We start from the raw sequence: 22481 nt of genomic DNA on the forward strand, positions 1-22481 counted from the left end.
TTTTTTTTAAAAAAAATTTTTGGTTCCCTAAGTATAAAGTTTTGAGAGTAAGAACAGCTTGAGTCTGGGCCTCTGTCTTCCTTTTCACTCCCCACATCCAAGGCAGCCAGTGGGAGGAAGGCAAGCTGGCAGATGGGTGCCTGCCATCCTCGGTTAGAGGGGGTCGGTGGGAGAGTGTGTGGAGTGTACCCCCTTCCCTGAAGGGGGCTCTCTCTGTGGGTCCCCACTGAAATAGACAAGAGGCCAGCACATTTCGGAGAGGCCAGCGTGGTGAGTGTGGGCGTGAGTGTGGGAGCACAGAGGGGGTTTAAGGGTTCTCCAGAGAGAGATGGGAGATGTGTGGTTAATGTGCCTTTGCAGTTGGAAAGTAGACTGGAGTTTTAACATTTCTTTGACGTTCTTGTTGGCTGGTTACACAGCCCTTATCCCCGGTCTGGGAGGACAGCGAGGTGGTCGGGTCCGCTCTGTGTTTATAGCAGCCCTGCCTCCACCCTGCAGCGGGAGTGAGTGCTCAGGAATGTTTGTCAATATGAAACATCCCGTGGTGCTGTTCTTGGAATTTTTTCATTTATTTATCAGGCTGTTTCCTTGCAGATAGGACAAAGATAAACAGCTCCGTATCTGTCCAGAGGGTCACAGTCCTCACATTCACTGGCTTCCTGAGGTTTTTTTTCTTTAGTGGAATAGTTCCTCTGGTTGACTGGGATAAGGGACCTTGACCTGCAAAATTCTTCTGCATCATGTATCTATATCATACTGGTTATAGCTATTTCAAAGTGCCTGGGTGGTGCAAGTAATTAACATGCTTGGCTGCTAACCAGAAGGTTGGAAGTTTGAGTCCACCCAGAGGCACATTGGAAGAAAGGCCTGGCAATCTACATCCAAAAAAATCAGTCACTGAAAACTCTATGGAGCACTGTTCTACTCTGACATTCATGGGGTTGCCATGAATAGGAATTGACTCAATGGCAATTTTTTTGTTTTTCCTCATTTACTTTTGTAAAGCTTGTAACACTTTAAGCCATTTTTCTCTGAGGAAAGTCTTTTTCAAGGAACGTAGCTACCTCAGAAAGGGCTCAACCCTTGAATTGCTAGTGTTCCCCCCTTACTGGGAATGGAGTCAGCTGCCACCTGGCTGGCTGTTTGATCTGAGAGGAGAGTTGGACCTGTTGCTGGACTCTGACCCTCCCTGGAAAGGTGCCTGCTGTCTTGGACCATATGTGGGGCAGGGGCTTCTGTCCCTTTGTCTGGGGGGTGGGAGGGCCCTGTGCCTCCAGCACATTGCCCCAGCTATCCTCATTCCAGTCAGTTATGCTTCCGGCTAGGGTCCCTCCAGGTGGCCCAGGCTGCTCACAGACACCTGAGGGCCAGGAGTCCTCCCCCGTGCAGAGATGGGGAAGGTAGGTTCTTCTTCCTACCAATCCTCCAGTAGTACCAAGTCCTTGAAATTGGTGCTTCCCACCTGGGTTATGAGCACAGTCACCCTGCGGGGCCTGGGCTCTGTCCGGGAAGACCTGCTGAATCCTTCCTCCAAGAGGTGGTGTCACCACCTTGATTTTAAATCACTGCGGTGGTAAAGACTTATCCCAAGTGACCGCCTCCAGGACGTCTGGACAACCCGAGCACGTGACATTAAATACCTCTGCCTGTCTGTCTCCCTCTTTGTTTCCGTCTGTCTATGCACATAAGCATTTATCATATTACAGATGGTAATGGCCAGCTGCTTCTTCCTTTGTGAAAATAGAAAGGCTTTAAGTTGAAACATGGAGAGATTAAAGAAAACCTTCCTCACAGTCAGTTGTTAAAATTTAGCAAAAGGGGCTGTAGAATGTCATTCTCCAGGTGTCTTCTAAAACGGCACATTCCTATCATCTGAATGCGTGTGGCCCGTCTGAAGGCTAAGAATCATGACATCTCAGAACGTAGTTTCCATTAAAATGACACAAGGAAAGAAGCACAGTATAAAATCCTATGAAATAGTGCAGCCAGCATAACATGAACGTCGTGCCTCTGTATGCAGCCCGAGGTGTTTGCAGAGACCCCCAGGGGATCCCAGAATTAGGATTCTACTCCACAGTGTAAACCCCCAGCCCTGTTTATTAAAAGTGGGAGACGGCAGGGCACGCTCCCATAAAAGGGTGATGGTGGTTGAGAACAAGCTCTGCAGTGTCCGCTGTTGAGTTTTCTTCTTTACACCAGGTCAAGTGTTACCACAAGAAGTACCGCTCTGCCACCCGCGACATCATCTTCCGCCTGCAGTTTCACACCGGCGCTGTCCAGGGCTATGGGCTCGTGTTCGGAAAGGAGGATCTGGATAACGCCAGCAAGGGTGAGGCTCCTGCTGCCCTGCGTGCGGGGAGAGGCCACTGGAGGAGGCGCACACTCGGCGAGTGTGGGGGCGCTCTTACGCTGGCTTGTCTGTTTCTTCCCTATTTCACTGTCCACCCCCCAGCCCTCCCTTCCATGTAATTTTAGTCTATTGACAAAATTATTATCAGCCTCAGGAAAAGCTGATAACTGACTCATCAAAGAAAAAATAATAATAATTATAGAAAAACAATGAAACTACCTCTACGTTCTATGCTCCAGGGTATGTGTATTGCCGATTTTGGAGTAATGTTGTACTACTGGCTGTAATATAAGGACAGAATTAATCCATAGGAACCATACCATGTTTTTTGGTCCATTATGTCCAAATTTGCTGAAATACACTTTCTGTTTTAGATGACCGTTTTCCTGACTATGGGAAAATCGAATTAGTCTTCTCAGCCACTCCCGAGAAGATCCAAGGTGGGTCGACAAGCTGAACACGGGTGACACAATGATGGTGGTGGGTGAAGATGGTGGGTGCAGTTGGTGGTTGTACAAGATTCCCACCATTGTATGTGCTTGGAATCTTCATGATAAAAAATAGGGGGAAATTTTGAATATTGGGCAGTGGGGAGGGGGTGGCTTGGAGAAAACAAGGTGGCAGATTCCTAAGAGATGGCATGACTTACCCACGCCACTCAGCCAAGTGCGGACAGAGATGTGTCTGGAACCTCCAAGACTGGGGGTAAGCCCTGCTGGTGGTTTTGAAGTTCTTATCCTTGGTCCCCGTGAGATTGTGCTGATCGTTTACTTCTTCCCTAACAAACAACCAAAGTTTTTTTTTTTTTTAAAAAAAAAGAAAACAAAGCAATTAGAAGCACAGTAGCCTGCAAGTATTTATTAGCAAAACAAATTCTCCTTTCTTATAAAAACACTTTGAAAAAGAAATGAGTCTCTTTTTTATCAAGGTGACTGATTCAGTTCCATCACTGGGCCCATATACATAAAGTTTTTAATTCAGTTTTTAATAGCTATGGAAAATAATTGCCCCTTTTTTAATGAACAGGCAGGAACAGTTAGATGTAAGCCTTGTGTGGTGAAAGCATGTCAGTGTTCCTAGGATGATTTAAGGAAGGAGCAGAGATCTGGGAGTCCAGAGGGCCTGGGCATATACTTTGCATCTCCCACGCATCTGCTGTGGGACACAATTATGCCTCTAGGCCTGTTTTCTGATTTAGGCCAGGATCTAAGTGTTCTTGTTTTTCAGAAGTAACACTCAGAGCCCAGCACACAGTAGCCAAATGACAAATGCTCAACTTTCCTTTCCCCTGAGCGGTTTTAACTGTTGTTGGGTTTGTTGAAAATACACAGCGTCTCTGATTAATGCAGTCACCTATAGAAGGAGGGGCGGTGAGTCTAGATGCTTCACTTCTACCACTCATCTCTGGCCAGCTCATCTGCCTTTGTCAGGTGGGTCACATGGACAGAGGTGCTGGGTCTCTGGGACTAACACTGTCTGCCTGTACCCATGCAGGGTCTGAGCATCTGCACAATGACCACGGAGTGATTGTCGACTACAACACAGCAGACCCCCTGATTCGCTGGGATTCCTATGAGAACCTGGGTGCAGACGGAGAAGGTGCGTGCAGTTATCTTGTGTGAGAGTCACTGGAAAGAAAGGGATGGAGAAAACAGCTATCCCATTTATATCAGAAATACATCACAGTATGCTCAGGTGATGGAAACGCTGCTCTATTTTCAAAGGTGCCGAACCCCCATCACTGTGTGACACAGTTGGAGGGCAAACGTGAGAAACGAGCTGGTGGAATTTTGGTCAGTACTCTGCAGAGCTGTGACGGCAGGGTGGCCAGTCAGTGAAGTCACATATAGGGCCTCCCCTGCCTGAAATGTTACGTTTGGTTATTCCTAGGGACCATGTCCCCCGTTCCCCTCTTCCCTCCCTGTTTGTGTATGGTGAACGCCAAGTGTCTGGTCATGGAGAGTCTTCCTCCATCTTGTAACCTTACAGGCAAGAGACCTTTGTTTTTACTGTTGTTTGCTTAGTACTCTGGTATCTCTGCTTTAAGGGTACATTATTGTAATTTCTGCTCTTGTGAGTCCATCTCACCCAATCCTATTCTCTATATCCACCCATGGAATGTACAGTTTGGGTCACAAGTAGAAGCATGAAGGAGGAAAAAGGAATGAAAGGACAGCCGTATGCTGGAATTACTTAAAGAAACAACTGAAGTTGATTTCAAAGAAGAGTGAAGACCTCACCCTGGCTCATCGTAACTGCGCTTTCATTCTTTTCAGTCACTAAGAATCAGACCTGACTTGGGAGTGAAAATCACAACACATTTTGTTAAATTAGCTGTATCCAGATGTCATATGGATAAAAGCAAGTATTGGGGAAATAAAAACCACACTGCCCCACCTCTGTGGATCGCTGAACACCCGGTGGCTGCAGGAAGACAACCTCTGTGGTCAGTACAGGAGAATTGTCGACTGTATACTCCCCTGATTGCACATCCCCTGCTCTACTTGTGCTGGGTGAGGCATGCTCCTTTGTGGGCTTGTGGGATAACATTTCAACTAAAGGAAATGTTGGGACTCAGAATAAACCTGGGCCAGAGATCAAGACCTGGAGATGGACTTTCAATGCTAAGGGTATTAAGAAGAAGAAGAGGAAGTTTGGAGGTCCGTGGGCAAGGCATTGTGGAAGAGGAGAGTCTTTCTGCAAGCTACAAAGTAACAAAGCATTCTTTCCTGGTGTGTATTACTCAGGATATCAGTCCTTCAAGATACCAGCATATTATGAGAATTATAGCTGAAAACACTTGGGAAAACTACATACTGTATCTTAAAGATTCACAGTGCACATTACATCTTAAGGGCTGTGAGCATTCCTGCAGAAATGATCCACTTTATTTAAACAAAGGTTACCAGACATTTAACTACAGAACTTTTTTACCAATATATCTATTGATATTCAGGTTAACCGTTTTCTGTAGTGCATGTTCTGAGGTTTTCCATTGGAGAAGAGAAAGATGAAGGGAGTTGCTCATGCGGAAGTAAGTAAATAACCCACAGTGAGAAGAGTAAATTGAGAGTGATTTGGAGAGGAAGTCAAAGGATTCAGTTGACTCACAATCTTGAATGCCAGGCTGAGGAATCTGGATTTGACCACAGAAATGGTGTTCTCTGTGATAACTGGTGAGCAGGGCAATATGAGACTATGATGTATTAGCAGCTCTGAGCAGAATCTACCAAAGACCAAAGACACCCAGCAAGGGAACCCTGTGGAAGTTGTGAAAAGAAAGAGGCTGAAATCTTTAGGCAGTCCACGTTCTGTTGATGGTAGAAGATGCCTTGTCTGCTGAGGAAATACCAGCCTGGAGAGTCAGTGATGCTGGGGAGGAGGGGCTTCTAAAAGAGTAGGTCACGCGAGTGGGTGGCTTGTGGACTAGCATGCTGAGAGGAGAGCAGGAGGGAGTCTTGTGGGTGACCCTGAGGAGCCCCAGGTAGCAGGGATGAGAGGGAGCTGCTTCAAGGGAGAGTTCTGGACAGACGATCATTTTGGACCCTGTCTCCTGCCCTGTGGGAACAGGCTTTCTGTAGGCCAGGCACACAGACAGCCTTCATCGTCCCCATTCCTAGTGAGGGGACAGAGAGCCAGCAAGGGGTCCAGGGCCATGCAGCCCACTGGAGGGGCCACACTGGCTTTGTGTGGAAAAACAAGACAAAAACAGCTGAGTGTCAGCCTTTATGGATTATATGAAAATTTATGGAAAATGTATAGACGTGTGTGACAGAGTGTATCTAAAGATACATACATTATAGAATATATGTGCATATACACATTTATGTATGTATAGTGGTGCAAATGGTAAGGGAAAGATTGGCTGTGTGAGTCCTTTCAGAGGCTCCTTGGAAGAAAGGCCTGGCAGTCTGCTTCCAAAAAATCAGCTATTAAAAACCTTATGGAGTGCAGTTTTACTCTGACACAGTTGGGGTTGCCATGAGTCAGAACAGACTCAACGTTAACTATGTTTTTAATGTTTGTGTGTGTGTGTGTGTATATATAGAGAGAGTGTATAGATTATATGTATGTATGTATGTGTATATATGAGTATATATGTGTGCGTGCATATATACATGGTGGGCAGGTTTCAGCAGAGCTTCCAGAGCAAGTCAGGCTAGGAAGAAAGGCCTGGTGATCTAATTTCAAAGACCAGCCAACAAAAACCCTATGGATCACAAGAGACTATTATCTAAAATAGTGCTGGGAGATGAGCCTCCAGGTTGGAAGTCACTCAAAATACACCAACAATGGCTCATACCAACAGTGGTGAAGATGGCACAGGACCAGGCAATGCTTCATTCTGTTGTACATGCGGTCGCCATGAGTCAGAGCTGACTCAACGGCAGCTAACAACACCATGGGAGGGAAAAGGAATTTGTTGGAAGGCCATGAAGTGGCTCACCGAGTGGAGGCCAAGCCATCTAGCTACTGGTGGTTGTGAGAAGAACACAGACCATGCTCCTCTGTGGGCTGGGTTCCAGAACCCAGGGATGCTCTCAGCAGGGACCCCATGAGGATACTGGCCTGGCTCCAGCCATTTCTGTCCCTTTGTCTCTCAGCTCAAGGTTCAGAGTCCTGAAAGAGAGACTGAGCAGCCCTGGCTGGGTCACGTGCTTGCCTGTGGCCAGAGTGGGCAGGAGCCTTACCCACAGTCCCTCTGAGGATGCAGCTGTTGTGGAGGGTTAGTTTCCCAGAGGAACATCAGAGGTCCGTTCCTGGGGGATGAAGAGGTGGATACCGAGCAGGAACAATCACAGACGTCCACTTCAGGTCAGCACTCGGCTTCCAGTGGCTTCTCAAGGAGTCAGCAATGAAGAACTCATTGAGAGTCTCCCCTTGTCTTTGCGAGGCAGTGACAGTGTTTGGATCCAGCACGTCGAGAGAATCAGTTCCAGAAGGTCAGTGAAAAGAGACTCTGGGTGCTGTGTTATCTAAGAGTTGTCAGACTGTCTAAGCAGGTGGACCCTGTTCCAACCAGTAACCCTCACCAACTCCCCACAGACGAAGTGGATAAAGTGCGGCTCTTCTCTCTGCCTCCCATGCTCTCGTGTCTCCTGAGCCTGGCTGCCCCTCCATCCTTGAGGCCCATGAGCAGAGACAGATTAACCAGTAAACACGGAACACACCTGCTTACATTAAGCAAGGTACACATGGGCTTACTTGTGTTAACTTACTAATCTGTAGTGAACCATTTCACATGGGTTTTACCACATCTGTGGCGTGGTGAAAATCAGGTGTAATTGTTCACTAACTTTGGTAGGTACACACAAGTAAACCATGTGTACCTTGCTTACTGGGTAATCCGGCCCTGCCATGAGCCCCTCTGGGGAGCTCAGTTAGGGTGGCAGTCAGAACCAAGGGCCCAGGATCGAGTTCAGCCCAGAACTCTCCACACAGCATCCTTGTCCTCTCCCAAAACCCAGGTTGTGACAGCTTAGTGTCCCTTCTGCCACCCCAAGGAATTCCTGCAGAATTCTAGCACAGGAGTTACCAACGAAACATAGAAGCCTTTTCTATGAACTTTACTCCCTTCTCATGACAAAAAATTGGGATTATGGAGTGTGTCCTTGGCCCTTGATTCGATGGAATAAGCTTTATGCTTTTATTTTCTTATTATGAAACCAGTGCTTCTATTAGTATTGTTGAAGATGCAGACTAGCGAAAAGTAAAATTGAAAAAGGATCACCCCTCTCACTCTCTAGAGATAAAGTTCTTACCATTTGGTATGCTTTAAGAATGAATTTCAGATACCAGGTAAACGTTTAACAGCAATGGGGTCATCATTCTGTGCATTGTCGTTAACTTGAGTTTTCACTTATCCACATACCTAAGCATCTATGCGTAGTTTTAGATAATTTTTACTTTTCCCTATTCACTGACTACACTGGATTCCACTAGAGGGAGTACCAAAATGCATTTAGTCTCTTATGATTGAGCTAGTGTGAGTTTCTAAGCTTTCCCTGTCGGAAACAATGCTGCCTTAAAGCCCTCTCTACTAAAGCTCTGCAGAATCCTCAGACTTCATCCTCCTGCCTTCCGCCAGCAGACACGCACAGTCACCCTCTGATGGGAAACTTATTCTTCCTGATTTTCCCTCCCTTTCTTCAACTTCTTTGGGCCTGGTGAGGTCTCACATCCCCAGAGGGCCCCTCACTCTGGCCCCTCAGCTGGCCCGAGACTCTGGCAACCGCCCAGAGTAGGCTGTTCCTGGCTTGGGTCCTGGGAGAAGGAAGCAGATGGCTCCCGCAGAGTTCCAGGCACGTTTTTGCCAGGGCAGCAGCTCCATCCAGTCTGAGTTCTTGGAGCTGTTTGTAGCTTTCAGAGGCAAGGGATGGTTTGGCAGCCCGTAAAATGCTTTCCTTTGGATGGAAGATGATGTATTACAGTGCTTTCTTTCCACTCCACCCTGTCTCTGGTCCCTATTGGAAATAAACACAGAAACTTCAACTTCAACTGCATTTATCCCTAGAAATCTCTCCGTTCAGGAATGCAGCCTTCCCCAGCTGCCTTTAGTCAGGGTGCTTGTTAGAAGAGCCTCCACCTTGTGTTTCTGAATATTACATTCTGTTTTCTTTACTGAGAAAGATGCTGGCATGAAATTTATTCAGATGTGGGCCAGGGATGAGAAGTGTCTAGTTGTCACAGTGGTCAGGTGCGCATGTGGTCCTGGTGGCCCTCCTTGTTGGGTCTGGGTGCTGGCGAGACCGGGCCCATGGGCTTTATGGCTGCACGGGTGCTTACTACCCCTCAGGAGGAGAACTGGGGAGGGAAAGAATGTCGTGGGCAGATAGTGTGACAGCCTGCCCGAAGCTTCACGTATGCAATCATATTTACTCTCACAAGAGCCCGTTTTAGAGTTAAAGGAAACAGTTCCCAAGAGAAAGCCAATGCTAGATGCTGGCGAGGTATCCCAGTGCCCGTCCACGGTTCATTAGTGTCTGGTGGTTGTGGATGAGGCTCCGTGAGCTCATCCTGTGCTTGAGGTCACACAGGAGACAAGCATGGAATGAGGCTCAAGTCTAGGTCTGTCTCACCCTAATTTGGTACAAGCCTCAGCCCTGCAGCTGGAACCCCGCTGGCAGTCCCTGGTCAAGGAGAGGCCTGTAGACAGCAGTCTGAGGAGAAAGAGATAGATTCAAAGGTACTAGGCAGCTCACTGGCTTCTGGGAGGTCAGGGAGCAGGGCAGCAGGAGAAACACCTGATGCTCCGTCTCTCGGAGACCCAATCGCTGCCACACCCCACGTGTTGTTGCTCAAACTGCCCGGAAGATGCAGACGTCACCACCACTAGGCTTGAACAAGACCCTGGCCTCTGCTACTGTGTCAGGGTGTCCCAGCGCCTCATACTCAGACAGGATCCTAGTCCTCCTGGTTTCTGGTGGATGGGAATCACAGTGGCATTGGGATGGCTATTCGGCCAGCCTTCCGGGTGTCTACCTGCCACTTCTTCACCTGAGGGTCAGTGGTGCCACCATGTTGGATAAGGGGGACTGGGAAAGAGAGACGTGATGGGTGTGTGTGAGGCTGGCCAGCACCTTCTCCTCCACCTGCGTCGAGTACCCTTCTCTCGGGGTCTACTCCATTCGTTCTTTACACCCTCATCAGTCGCGTGTTCAACTGGGCCCTGGGATACTCGGGTGCACTGAGCAGATACATCCCCTGTCTAAAGGGGCTCCCAGAATTCAAGAACGCTGGAATAGAACAGGTGCAAAGGCTTCTCTGATGGGGCACCCAAGACAGGCAGAGCAAGCAACGGAGGGAGGGGCAGCCACCTCTGCTAGGAGTAGCATCAGAGAGTATGGCAGGGACAGGGCCACAAAGAGTATGTAGCAGATTGGTGCCTCCTAACATAATACTTGCTGGTTTTGCTAATTTCTTCTTTTTGTCCCTGTTGCTGGGCTGTGCCCCTCTGGCTCAGGGACCATGTTCTGGTCCCTCCCAGGGAGTGTGAGAGAGCCGGAGCTCCAAGCCAGACCACCTGGGATTGGCTTCTTCACTTCTCTACTCACTGGGTGTGGCCTTGGACAAGTAACTAAGCCTCTTTGCCTCGGTTTCCTCCCCTGCAAAGTGGAAATTAGGATAGCACTGTTGTTGTTGTTGTTAGGTGCCATGAAGTCAGTTCTGACTCATAGTGACCCTGTGTACAACAAAATGAAACACTGCCCAGTCCTGCACAATCCTCACAATTGTTGCCATGCTTGAGCCCAGTGTTGCAGCCACTGTGTCAGTCCATCTCATTGAAGGTCTTCCTGTCTTTCAGTGACCCTCTACTTTACCAAACATGGTGTCCTTCTCCAGGGACTGGTCTCTCCTGATAACATGTCCAAAGTACATGAGACAAAGTCTCGCCATCCTCACTTCTAAAGAGCATTCTGGCTGTACTTCTTCCAAGACAGATTTGTTTCTTCTTCTGGCTGTCCATGCTATATTCAGTATTCTTCACAAATACCATAATTCAAAGGCATCAATTCTTCTCTGGTCTTCCTTGTTCATTGTCCAGCTTCTACATGCATATGAGGTGATTGAAAATACCATGGTTTGGGTCAGGTGCATCGTAGTCTTCAAGGTGACATCTTTACTTTTTAACACCTTAAAGAGGTTTTTTTGTAGCAGATTTGCCCAGTGCAGTACACCATTTGATTTCTTGGACTGCTGCTTCCATGGGCACTGATTGTGGATTCAAGTAAAATGAAATCCTTGACAACTTCAATCTTTTCTCCATTTATCATGATGTTGCTTATTGGTACACTTGGGAGAATTTTGTCTTCTTTATGCTGAGGTGTAATCCATATTGAAAGCTGTAGTTTCTGATCTTCATCAGTAAGTGCTTCAGGTTCTCTTTACTTTCCACAAAAGATTGCATTATCTGCGTATCGAAGGTGATTAATGAGTCTTCCTCCAAACCTGATGCTGCGTTCGTCTTCATATAGTCCAGTTTCTCGGATTATTTGCTGAGTATATAGATTGAGAAAGTATGGTGAAAGGATACAACCTTGACGCACACCTTTCTTGATTTTAAACCACGAAGTATCCCCTTGTTCTGTTCAGACGACTGCCTCTTGGTCTATGTGTAGGTTCCTCATGAGCACAATTAAGTCTTCTGAAATTCTCATTCTTCACAGTTTTGTCTTTGTTATGATCCACACAATCGAATGCCTTTGCATAGTCCATAAAACACAAGTAAACATCTTTCTGGTATTCTCTACTTTCAGCCAAGATCCATCTGACATCAGCAATGATATCCTTTGTCACACGTCCTCTTCTGAATCCAGCTTGAATTTCTGGCAGTTCCCTGTCAATATACTGCTGCAATCATTTTTTAATTAACTTCAGCAAAATTTTACTTGTGTTAATAGTAATGGTATCATTTGATTATTTCTGCTCTGTGTTAAATTACTTTTCTTTGGAATGGGCACAAATATGGATCTCTTCCAGTCAGCTGGCCAGGTAACTGTCTTCCAAATTTCTTGGCATAGACGAGTGAGCACCTCCAGTGCTGCATCTGTTGTTGAAACATCTCATTTGGTATTCTGTAAATTCCCGGAGCCTTGTTTTTTGGCAGGGCCTTTAGTCAGCTTGAAATGGTTGAATGTCAACCAGTTCTTTTTGGTAAAGTGACTCTGTGTATTCCTTCCATCTTCTTTTGATGCTTCCTGCATCGTTCAGTATTTTGCTCATAGAATTCTTCAGTATTGCAACTCGAAGCTTGAATTTTTTCCTCAGTTCTTTTCAGCTTGAGAAATGCCAAGCGTGTTCTTTCCTTTTAGTTTTCTAACTCCAGGTGTCTTCTTGAGCCACCCTTTGAAATCTATTCATCTCTTTTGCTTCATCATTTCTTCCATTCACTTTAGCTGCTCTGCATTCAAGAGCAAGTTTCAGAGTCCCTTCTGACATCAATTTTGGTCTTTTCTTTCTTTCCTGTCTTTTTAGTAACCTTTTGCTTTCTTCCTGTACAATTTCCTTGATGTCAACCCACAGCTAGTCTGATCTTCGGTCATTAGTGTTCAGTGTGTTAAATTTTTTCTTGAGATGGTCTCTAAATTTAGGTGGGATATGCTCAAGTTTGTACTTTGGCTCTCATAGACTTGTTCTAATTTTCTTCAGGTTCATCTTTAACTTGCATATGTTGTTCTGACGATGATACTGAGCTTTTCCATTGTCTCTTTCCACAGATGTAATCAACTTGATTTCTGTGTATTCTTTCTGGCAAGGTTCACATGTATAGTCACTGTTGATGTTGTTGAGAAAAGGTATTTGTAACGAATAAGTCACTAGTCTTGGTGAAATTCTGTTGTACGAGCTCGGCATCATTTCTATCGCCAAGGCCATATTTTCCAGCTACTGATTTTTCTTCTTCATCTCCAACTTTCCCATTTCAATTGCCAGTAATTATCAATGAATCTAGATTGCATATTTCATCAATTTCAGACTGCAAAGTTGGTAAAACTCTTCGGTTTCTTCATCTTTGACATTAGTGGTTGGTGCATAAATTTGAACGGTAGTTGTATTAACTGGTCTTCCTTGTAGGCGTACAGATACTATCCTATCACAGATAGTGTTATACTTTAGGATAGATCTTGAAAGGTTCTTTTCGATGATGAATACCACACCGTTCCTTTTCATTTTTTCATTCCTGGCATAGTAGACATACGATTGTCTGATTCAAAATGGCCAATACCAGTGCCTTTCTGTTCCCTAATGCCTAGAATATCAATCTTTATGTGTTCCATTTCATTTTTGATAACTTTCAATTTTCCTAGATTCATACTTTGAACATTCCACTTTCTGATTATTAATGGCTGTATGAAGCTGCTTCTTTTCATTTTGCGTCATGCCACATCAGGAAATGAAGGTTCCAAAAGCTTGACTCCATCCACGTCATTAAGGTCGACTCTACTTTGTGGAGACAGCTCCTCCCCAGTTGTATTTTTAGTGCTTTCCATCTTGAGGGGCTCTTCTTCTGGCGCTATGTCAATGTTCCATTGCTGTTTTCACTGGCCAGTTTTTTCAAAAGTAGATCACCAAGTCCTTCTTCCTAATCTGTGTTAGTCTGGGAGCTCTGCTGAAACCTGTCCACCATGGGTGACCCTAGTGGTATTTGAAATAACCAGTGGCATAGCTTCCAGCATCCAGCAACACACAAGCCACCACAGTACAACAAACTGACAGACGAGTGGTGGAGAACAGCATTAAAATTGCTGAAATGATTGGTGTGAACCGTAAAGGTTAGCTATTATTTCCTCCACATCTCCGAGCTTGGTTGAGAACTTAGTCTAAACAGGAGGTCATTGAAGGGTTGCCAAACTTACCTGACCTCGGTATAGCCATGGAAAAAACATGTGTCTTCCCAGCTTTCCTGCAGAGTAGGCAGCCGGTCACAGCCGGTCATGGCAAAATCTCGGTGATGCCAGGACAGTATCATGGGGGCACCTCCCTGTAAACTTCGTGATGACCTTTCTGTCCCACTCGGGATCTCTGCTGTCTGCATCAGCTTCTTGTGTGACGGCTTCCGGGTGCCCGAGTTCTGATTGCCCCCTTTTCCATTGGAGACCATGACTGTTACTAAATGTGTACAACCCATAGCCATGCCAGGAGAGCTTCTTGTCACAGCAAGAGGGCTATTAGATTTCTTACCACAGCAGAATGCGCCCTGTGGTACCCGGATCAGATCTGTTGTTACAGGCCGAAGAAATCCTCCACACTTTGCATGGGGTCTCTGAGTTTGGAAAGCCACCCACAAGGAAGGTGGGGAGCTGGATAAGTCCCGGTTCCTTTTCCTCCAGAATGGCCTACGGGCTAAAGTGTGTTGAAAGACTGGCCTGTTGATCACAGAGGGGCTCCAAAAAGGCAGTTGCCATCAACAGCCTTGTTCTCCTGGAGTTGAAGGAAGTTACCGGTGTTTGGGGCACATCATGCTGTAGCTGTTACCCCATTGCTCACCCTCTCTGCTGATCTTTTTTTCTTTTCCAAAAAGTAGTCGAGATTTGCTTTCTCTTTCTCACCGTCTTCAGTCCTCAAAGCCTGCAAGCTGGATTCTTTGCTCAGCACTGCAGTGCCGCTCTCTGTAAGGCACTGGGTGCCCCCACCTTGCCAGGCACCGTGAAGGACTTCACGTTTTCTCCTCACTTGACTTCTCTACTTGCTGGGTACTGCTGTCCACATTCCCCATCTAGAGATTCTCTGCTTGCTTGGATGAGCCAGGCTCTCTTTATGTACCTCAGTTTCTGCGTCTGTAAAATGGTGTGCTTTAATTAGATGTTCTTAAAAGTATCCTTCAACTCAGTGATTTTTTTTTTTTTAATTGTTGTACATATGATTTCTCTTTTACATGCATCGCCCATTTCTTGTTGTTGTTAGTGCCCATCGAGTCAGCTGTGACTCGTGGTGACCTTAGAGTCAGTTCTTACTCATGGCAACCTCGTGTATCACAGAACGAAACATTGTCCAGTCCTGTGTCATCTTCATGAGTGCCTTTAACCTAGGTGGCTTATCTTCCAGCTCTATATCTGACGGTATTCTGTTGTGATCCGTAGGGTTTTTACTGGCTAATTTTCAGAAGTAGATTGCCAGGCCTTTCTTCATAGTCTGTCTTAGTTTGGAAGCTCTGCTAAAACTTGTCCACCATGGGTGAGCCTGCTGGTATTGGAAATACCAGTAGCATAGCTTCCAGCATCACAGCAGCATGCAAACTACCACAGTACAATAAACTAACAGATGGGTGGTGGCCCATTTCCTTAGAGCCTGCCTGCCATGTGCCTGTTGCTGTGAAGGGCTTGGGGAAGGAAAAAATACAGCAGACTCTCTTATTGGGAAGACATAGGTGCGACAGTCACGGTAGACTGTGCCAAGTACTGTAACTGGGGGTGTGCCAGGAATTATGAAAGTCTAGAAGAGAAGCAGCTACTCAGCCTGTGCAGTCCAGAAAGAGTCACAAGAGGATGACCCTTGCTAGGCAGGGATGCAGGGAGAGAGCATGCCTGGCCACAGGCATGAGATAGGAGTGAGCTTGGCTGATTTACCGGGCAGTGGCTCGGGAAGCCCAGCTGGAACACGGTGTGCTGGGAGAGGCAGCAAGCACTGAACGGCAGGAAGTAGGGCTCAAGCCTGATGGGGAAGCACCACAGTGAGGAGCCTGGCTCTTTTCTGGGTTTAGAGTAAGGATCCAAGGAGTGAGATGACCAGAGCTGTGATCTAGAAAGGTAGCACAGGAACCATGTGGAATGTTACTGGAGAGCTGCAGAGTCTGGTGATGGGGAGGACAGCAAAGTGGTTTCTGGAGCTCCCCAGCCAAACCCGCTGAAGACCTGGGCTCTTGGTATGCCTGTGGGATGGAGTGTAAGTGAATTTTGATACTTAGGAGGTAGAGGAATAAAAGTCAATGATAGACTCAAATGACAGGGTGGGGCCAGGGAAGCTTCAAGAATGGCTCAGGGTTGTACATGAAAACTTGATCTAACCAGTTGCCATAGAGTTGACTGCAACTCACGGCGACCCCATGTGTGTCAGAGTACAACTGTGCTCCATATGGTTTTCAATGACTGGTTTTTTGGCAGAAGATCACCAGGTTTTTATTCTGAGGCACCTCTCGGTGGGCTGGAACCTTCAGTCTTTTGGTTAGCAGCTGAGTGCTTAACTGTTTATACCACCCAGGGACTCCTCTGTCCTCAGTTCTTCTTTACCTAGGTTTTCTGCCATAGCTAAAACTCTTGCCAGTCAAAGGGAGTGCAGACTGAGGGCCACTACACCGCCAGATTTGGGTTCTGCTAATTTAAGTTGATACCTTTAGAAACATTCCAAGGGTTCAGACTTGGCTTCCCAGACAACCACAATTGTTTCTAAGCTCCCTTAGTGGCTGGCTGGAACAGGCAGCCTGCAGGAGATTCAGATTTCTCAGCACATTTCACAATAAGACATGGTCCTGGAAGGGCTCTGTGCTCTGCCAAGTCCCTGGTACTGGGGATCCAAGGGAGACAAGTTCGATCAGAAGGTACTTGGCTATGTCTTTGTGAGGAGCTGGACAGAACAGGGCCCATTGGAAGAGCTATATCAAGTTGCAACTCTTCAGGTGTGACCATTTGGAAAATGTATTTGAAAGCTCCTCTCCTGAGAAACTGTTGTTGGGTTTTAAGATTTTGAAAAGTGAAGCAAGTTTTGACAACTTAGTGAAAGGAGAAGGCTCTTGGAATCTGACGCACAAAACTCCTAGCCCTGGTCCCTGGTAAGCTCTGGGCTGACAGCCCCTCAGCCTGCCTGAGACCCTGGTTCCTCATCAGTGTAATGGGGCTAATACCTGAGCACCCCACACTTGGCCTACCTGGTCAGGTGTGCTTCAGGCAGTGTCTGGACACAGTAGTCACCTAACGAATGGCATGGCTCTGTGTACCCAGACAGGAGCATTTCTTTATAGCTTGCCCAGAAGACGAAGTTTTTTTCAAGCAGGTAGTTTATGTGAAAAGCAGTTGTTAGAATGCAGCCTGTGCGGTGTCAGATATGACGTTGGCCACTTCACATGGGCCATCTTAAACTCTGTTCAGGACCTCAGAAAACACCCTTTTTGACTTGCTTGACTTATAGCCTCCAGCTGCCAACCCCAAGGATCTCTTTTTGGGACCTAAACAGCGAATTTTCCTGACTGTCACTTGATAAGGGACAACTGGGTGCAACTTGGCAGCGCTTCCATTGGGAAGAAGGGCAATGGGTTCGTCTTTTCTGGAAACCACGTCTTCCTCTGTGTTAAGAGCCATGGAGAAGTATTTGACTGCTAATTTTTTAAAGTACCTGGGACTCTGCGAGAAGAACAAGAGCAGTATGGAGACAGTTTAACAAGTCATCCCCGGCCGTGAGCTGTCATCGCGTCAAGAATCACTTGCCTTTTTAACCTGAGTGGTACCAGGAGGCATCACTGGTGGGGGGACAGTAGGGACAAGCAAGGGGAGACCCCCAGCGGGGAGCAGAGGTTTGTGGAGAGGGGTGAGAGGCTGGCTGAGGTGGTGCCTGCCCTGCTGTGTCCCCACCGGCACCTTCTGTCATTTCCACCCTTTGTACCTGACGCCTCTTTGTGGGCTCCCCAAGTACTACGCGCTCCGCTGCTCCTGATGCACTACCTAACTACCACCAGGGTGCTCACCCTTGCAGGCTTTAATTTCCTTGGCTAGAAAACAGTGATTGACCTCTCATTTTAGAATTCTGTAAATCAAGCTTGCCCTTGAAATTCAGGAAAATCACCACACGATTCATGCAGCCCGGTACAAGTTTACATGCGTTTTCCCATTGAAGGAGCCAGACAGTGGGCAGGGGCACTGGGAGGTTACCTTGCCCATGTCTCCATCTCCATGGGCAGAACTTGGCCCCTGACCCATGCACAAACCCTGGGCCTCTCTGCCTCCCAGGAGGAAGCAGAAGAACCACAGCTGCCTTCCTGCTGGACAGAGCCCCCTGTGCACAGGACATGGGTCTGAAATGTCCATGATTTGCTCGTACTACTGCAGTCAGTAAATCTTCTTAGAGCCACGCCACCTGTGTGCTATTTCCGTCTCATTTTTCTCTCTAGTGTTTATAATCAGTGTCAATGTTGACGGTAGGCTGTGATGGCCACGGCCTATTTAATCAGTATACATACAGTGATTTATACTTGTGTCCTAGACTCTGTTCCCCAAGGCTGGGGTTCATTGGATTCTAACACCTACCTGAGCCTTGCCTTGGGGACTGACAGCTTTGATACTATTCTGGGGGGCTTTCTGAGCAGAGACATGAGACTGGACATGGACTTCTAGCCCTCAGGTTCCCTGACCCCGTACTCATGCAATTTCACACAATAGGTAGAAGCTGCAATGTGCAGATGTTAATAGTGGCTGCTGCGATGGATTTGTTTCTCACCTTGTTTTAAAGCTCTTACGACATCTTTTTACCAAATCCCGTCAATCAAGCCCCGGTTCCTGGGCTTCCTTCCTTCTCCTGCCATGTAGAATTGCAAGCTGGTTCTGTGAATTTAGCTAAAATGAAACCCGGTGGGTTTTCTCATCTGCTCTTCATGGGGGAGAGCCCTTTCTCTCCATTGTCAGTGAGAGGCAGGATTGAAAAGTTCTCCTTCTGGCTCCCTGTACAGCCTCAATTGCACTTCTGCCAAGTTGGGGCTCAGGCATTTTAGCAGTGGCTCCCACACAGGCGAGAGTCCCAACTTTAAATACTTGATCAACTGAACCAAAGGCATGAGAGAGCAGAGGGGTGGGGCCAAAGAAAGAGCCACACCATTTCCTCACATGCTGTCATGAGCCTCCGCCCAGCACAGCCACGTGTCCTCTCCTTCCTCCTCAAACTTTGGCAGGATGTGATTGTCGGGGTGAATGGGTAAGGCTCATGCATTACCACTCTCCCTTCAATAGGACCACGTTTCCTCTCCTCTCTTCCAGCTTAAACAAGGTCTGGGAAGGCCTTCTGGTGTACGAGTATATGCCTTTATCATATACTCCCTTCTTTGGAAAGTGCTGCAAAGCACAGAAGACTTAAGGTCCTAAAGAGAGGGAAAGTTGCCAGTGAATTAAGAAAAAAAATGGAGGTGTTCATAAGAAAGAGCAGCTGGGAAAATCTCTTTGATGTGGGTCTATTTACTTCATCTCTGTAGAGACAGACATCTCATACACAGAGGTGCACCCTGCGATCTGTGTCTGGGCCCCAGGGTAGGTGGTCTGGGCTGAAGAGACCCTCACCCACAGGCCTGTTCCCTTGAAGGAAGTAGCTCTTTTGCCATTTCTTGTGATACTGTCTTGTCAACAGAGCTGATCTTGGGAATAATGATACTCCTGGGGTCAATAGCTGTCAAACTGTATGTCTTGTAGCTCTAGGATCCAAGTAGCTACCTGAGAAGCTGCTTGACCCTCTTCCCATCCATCCCCCTGATGAGACCCTCCACAGCCACGCTCTCTGCTTTTATCTTTTTTATATGTATATTTTAATTGTACTTTAGATGAAGGTTTACAGAGCGAATTAGTTTCTCGTTAAACAATTGATACACATACTGTTTTGTGACATTGGTTGCCAATCCCACGACATGTCAACACTCTCCCCTTCTTGACCTTGAGTTCCCCATTATCAGCTTTCCTGTCCCCTCCTGCCTTCTTGTCCTTGCCCCATTTAGTCTCATTTTGCTTTATGGTCCTGTCTAACCTGTGGCTAAAGGGTGAACCTCAGGAATGACTTCAGTATCTTTTTGTATTTTTAATATTGAGGTTCTGTACAAGGATTTATTTGAAGATTGTGTTACACATGCAGATTGCCTTAAAGGCTGTCTCTGAATCCTAAGTAGCAACCAGAATACTGGGTGAGAATTCCACTCAGTGACACCAACCACTCCATGGGTGTTATGTCCATTTAGCCTGATCAAATCGCACACACAAGACACGTACACGGTGTTGGCAATAATGAAGGCTATTTTACTTACTCACAGATAACAGACAGTCTACAACAGGAAAAGTTCCATGATGAGCAGTCCCCTGGCTCAAAAGCCATTCAGGCAAAGATGACAATTCTTCTATGTATACCTCACTTCGTGCCGTGGGTGAGGGACTTAAAAATGGGGGGCCTACCTTCTGCAGGTCCCCCCTGGCCAAGTGAGCTTAATTAGGTGGGCTAAGAACTTCTCTTATACATGTTTCCAACTAATACCACAGCTCAGGAACAGAGAAAAATCCCTCCCCCATCAGTTTTTACACCCCCAACCCTGCGGGACCCATTACATGCCCACCTGACTACCTGAGGAAGGGGTGTTTAGATATCGTGGTGCCTAGCTCAGAATTGTATCTCTTTCATCCTGCTGACATTTAGACAAACCATTAGGCTTTGGGGGAGGTATGGTGGTTTGTTCCTGAAGTCCAGTGATGGTATCAAGGGAGGGATGGGGAAGACATGGCCACCTGGCTTGTCTGAATGATTGCCTCCTCACAAAGATCAAATTTTACTGTTGGAAGTTGGAAACCATTGCCCTGTGTGGTTGTTTTGGGGGCTATAGTTAAAATCATGTTTAAATTTTGACAGACAAGAGATCTGATGGTAAACACACACACAATTTCATACAAACAGTAAGTTTTCTTTCTTTTTCTAGGCCTGAGGACAGAGGGGATGGCAGCTATTTTATTCCATTATTGTTCTCTGAAATGTCATTAAGGGCAGTGCATGTTAAAGTAGAAGGCAGAGGTATAAGACAACCCGTGGGTGTGTTAACTACTTAGATTATTTAACATGTTCAACACAGATGTGGAGAACATGTTCTTAAAGCATCCAGCTATTTCTTTAAAAGAGGGGTCATTTTAATGGCACTGTGTGATGTTACATAAGAAGAATGATCTTCAAGATATTTGCTCAGTTAATAGGATCAACTTTGACCAAATTATTGTAAAAGCTGATATCCCCGTCTTTTCTCCGCATGGATATTACACTGAATGAAAGACACACAGTAGGCAGAACAAAAGTGTTGGGCTTGCCTCAGTTTGCTGCTTCAGGACAGAGACAGTCTTAAGAGTGATCATTATCCAGTGCCTTTCCTGGAATGGATGGTCTGTATGTAGGTTCCATCGTCCGGGGAAGGTGACAAGGTGACCACTTTGATGCTTAGAGTCAGGTGTGTGTTCAAGCAAGGGGGCCTAGAGCAGGGCCGAGAAGGTAGGCGCCTGGTGAGAGAAGCAAGGCAGGGGCTCTGGCTGGAATTGGGAGCTGAGACTTTAGCCATTACGGTCTGAGAGATTGACAACAAGCACAAGGAAAAGCACTGACAGCAGGGGCCATTAATAGCAGGAACCACTGACCACAGGAGGGAGCTAAGGAGAGGGAAACATTCTGCAGAAATAACCCACACATCTCCTGCCCACAGCCTGGCCCTCACAGGTGCTGGAGACTTGTGCAATTGGTGGTCCTCATCCATTTCATGGGACCCGGAGAGAGAGACAGTTGTCCCCAGAAAGTTTTCTTCCAAATAGCTAACAGCCAGAGGCGTGGTCAACATGGCGGACTACTTAGATGCTTCCTATATTCCTCTTACAACAAAGACCTGGAAAAACAAGTGATTTGATTCTATGTGAATATCTGGCAGCCCTGGACAAGGCAAGGTTAAGAAACCCATCTGAGTCATACCGGAGAGGAAGATAGTTTGGAAGAGGTGAGGAGCACTAGAGCTGCGGTGGCGACACAGCAGAGACACAGCCACGCTGGGCCGTGGTGAAGCAGGCAAACAGCTGTGCTGTGCATGCACTTGAGAAGCAGTTTCCACATTGAGAGAGACCCGGAAGCAGAGATTCTGCTTGGACACTCCGAACCAGTGAATAGCAGCTCCCAAGAGGCTAGGATAAGTACATGCGCGCACCCTTTCGCAGCAAGTTAAAAAAAAAAGCCCATTTGGGGAAAACCTCTCTCCCTTTTACCTCCTCTCTGCGCTCTGCGCCAGATTTGGAAAAAACCTCTCCCTTTTACCTCCTACTTCCGGGCGCACCACAGGATTTGGGAAAAACCTCTCTTCCTTTTACCGCCTCCCTCCCCGCTCTGCGCCTGGAGTACACTGGGCCGGAAATAGATCCCAAAAGGTGCCATGACCAATTTTCCTGGCCTTGGAGAGGGAACAAATAAGCTGCTGGCTCCCCTAGGCCAGGAACACAGGGTCAACACAACTCCTTTGCTGGCCATAGAAATCAGGGGTCTGCAGACTCTGAGTGCCATACACCCCTGTATAGACTTGTGGCGACCCATCTCAACAGCATTAGCCCTCACTACCACAGTACAACAGGGCAAACATCTGAAGTTTAACTTCAACTGCTTCAGCTGTGAACGGGCAGATTTGTGATCCTCGAAACAGCCCTGCCCCTCAAGTAGGCAATTTTATCGATCTGCAGCAGGGTCTTGAGGACTGGTGATAGCTCCTAAAGTGCCTGGTTACCTGCTATAGGAGTTCAAGAAAAAGTGGTACCCTCGAGTCTTTGCAGCCAACATAGTAGGGCACTCTTAGCCCGGCTGCAAAACTCACCTACCTGTTCACCCTAGAGAATAGGGACACGCTTTTCTTTCAGACTCTCAGGGGCAACCGTCGGCCCCCTGCCTGGCTCAG

At 46.9% G+C, this 22481-nt stretch overlaps 1 protein-coding gene across 1 annotated transcript in view; it reads left to right on the plus strand.

Annotated features, from left to right (window-relative positions):
* LOC101345078 (tensin-3) overlaps positions 1-22481 on the plus strand; it is a 256456-nt gene that overhangs the window by 174224 nt on the left and 59751 nt on the right. The window contains exons 14-16 of the mRNA XM_023724450.1: positions 2200-2329; positions 2725-2790; positions 3845-3949. Of these exons, the coding sequence (XP_023580218.1) occupies positions 2200-2329; positions 2725-2790; positions 3845-3949 (301 nt within the window). The remainder of the gene's footprint in view (positions 1-2199; positions 2330-2724; positions 2791-3844; positions 3950-22481) is intronic.

The sequence above is a fragment of the Trichechus manatus genome, unplaced genomic scaffold, assembly GCF_000243295.1.
Source record: "Trichechus manatus latirostris isolate Lorelei unplaced genomic scaffold, TriManLat1.0 scaffold00247, whole genome shotgun sequence".
Lineage (NCBI taxonomy): Eukaryota > Metazoa > Chordata > Mammalia > Sirenia > Trichechidae > Trichechus > Trichechus manatus.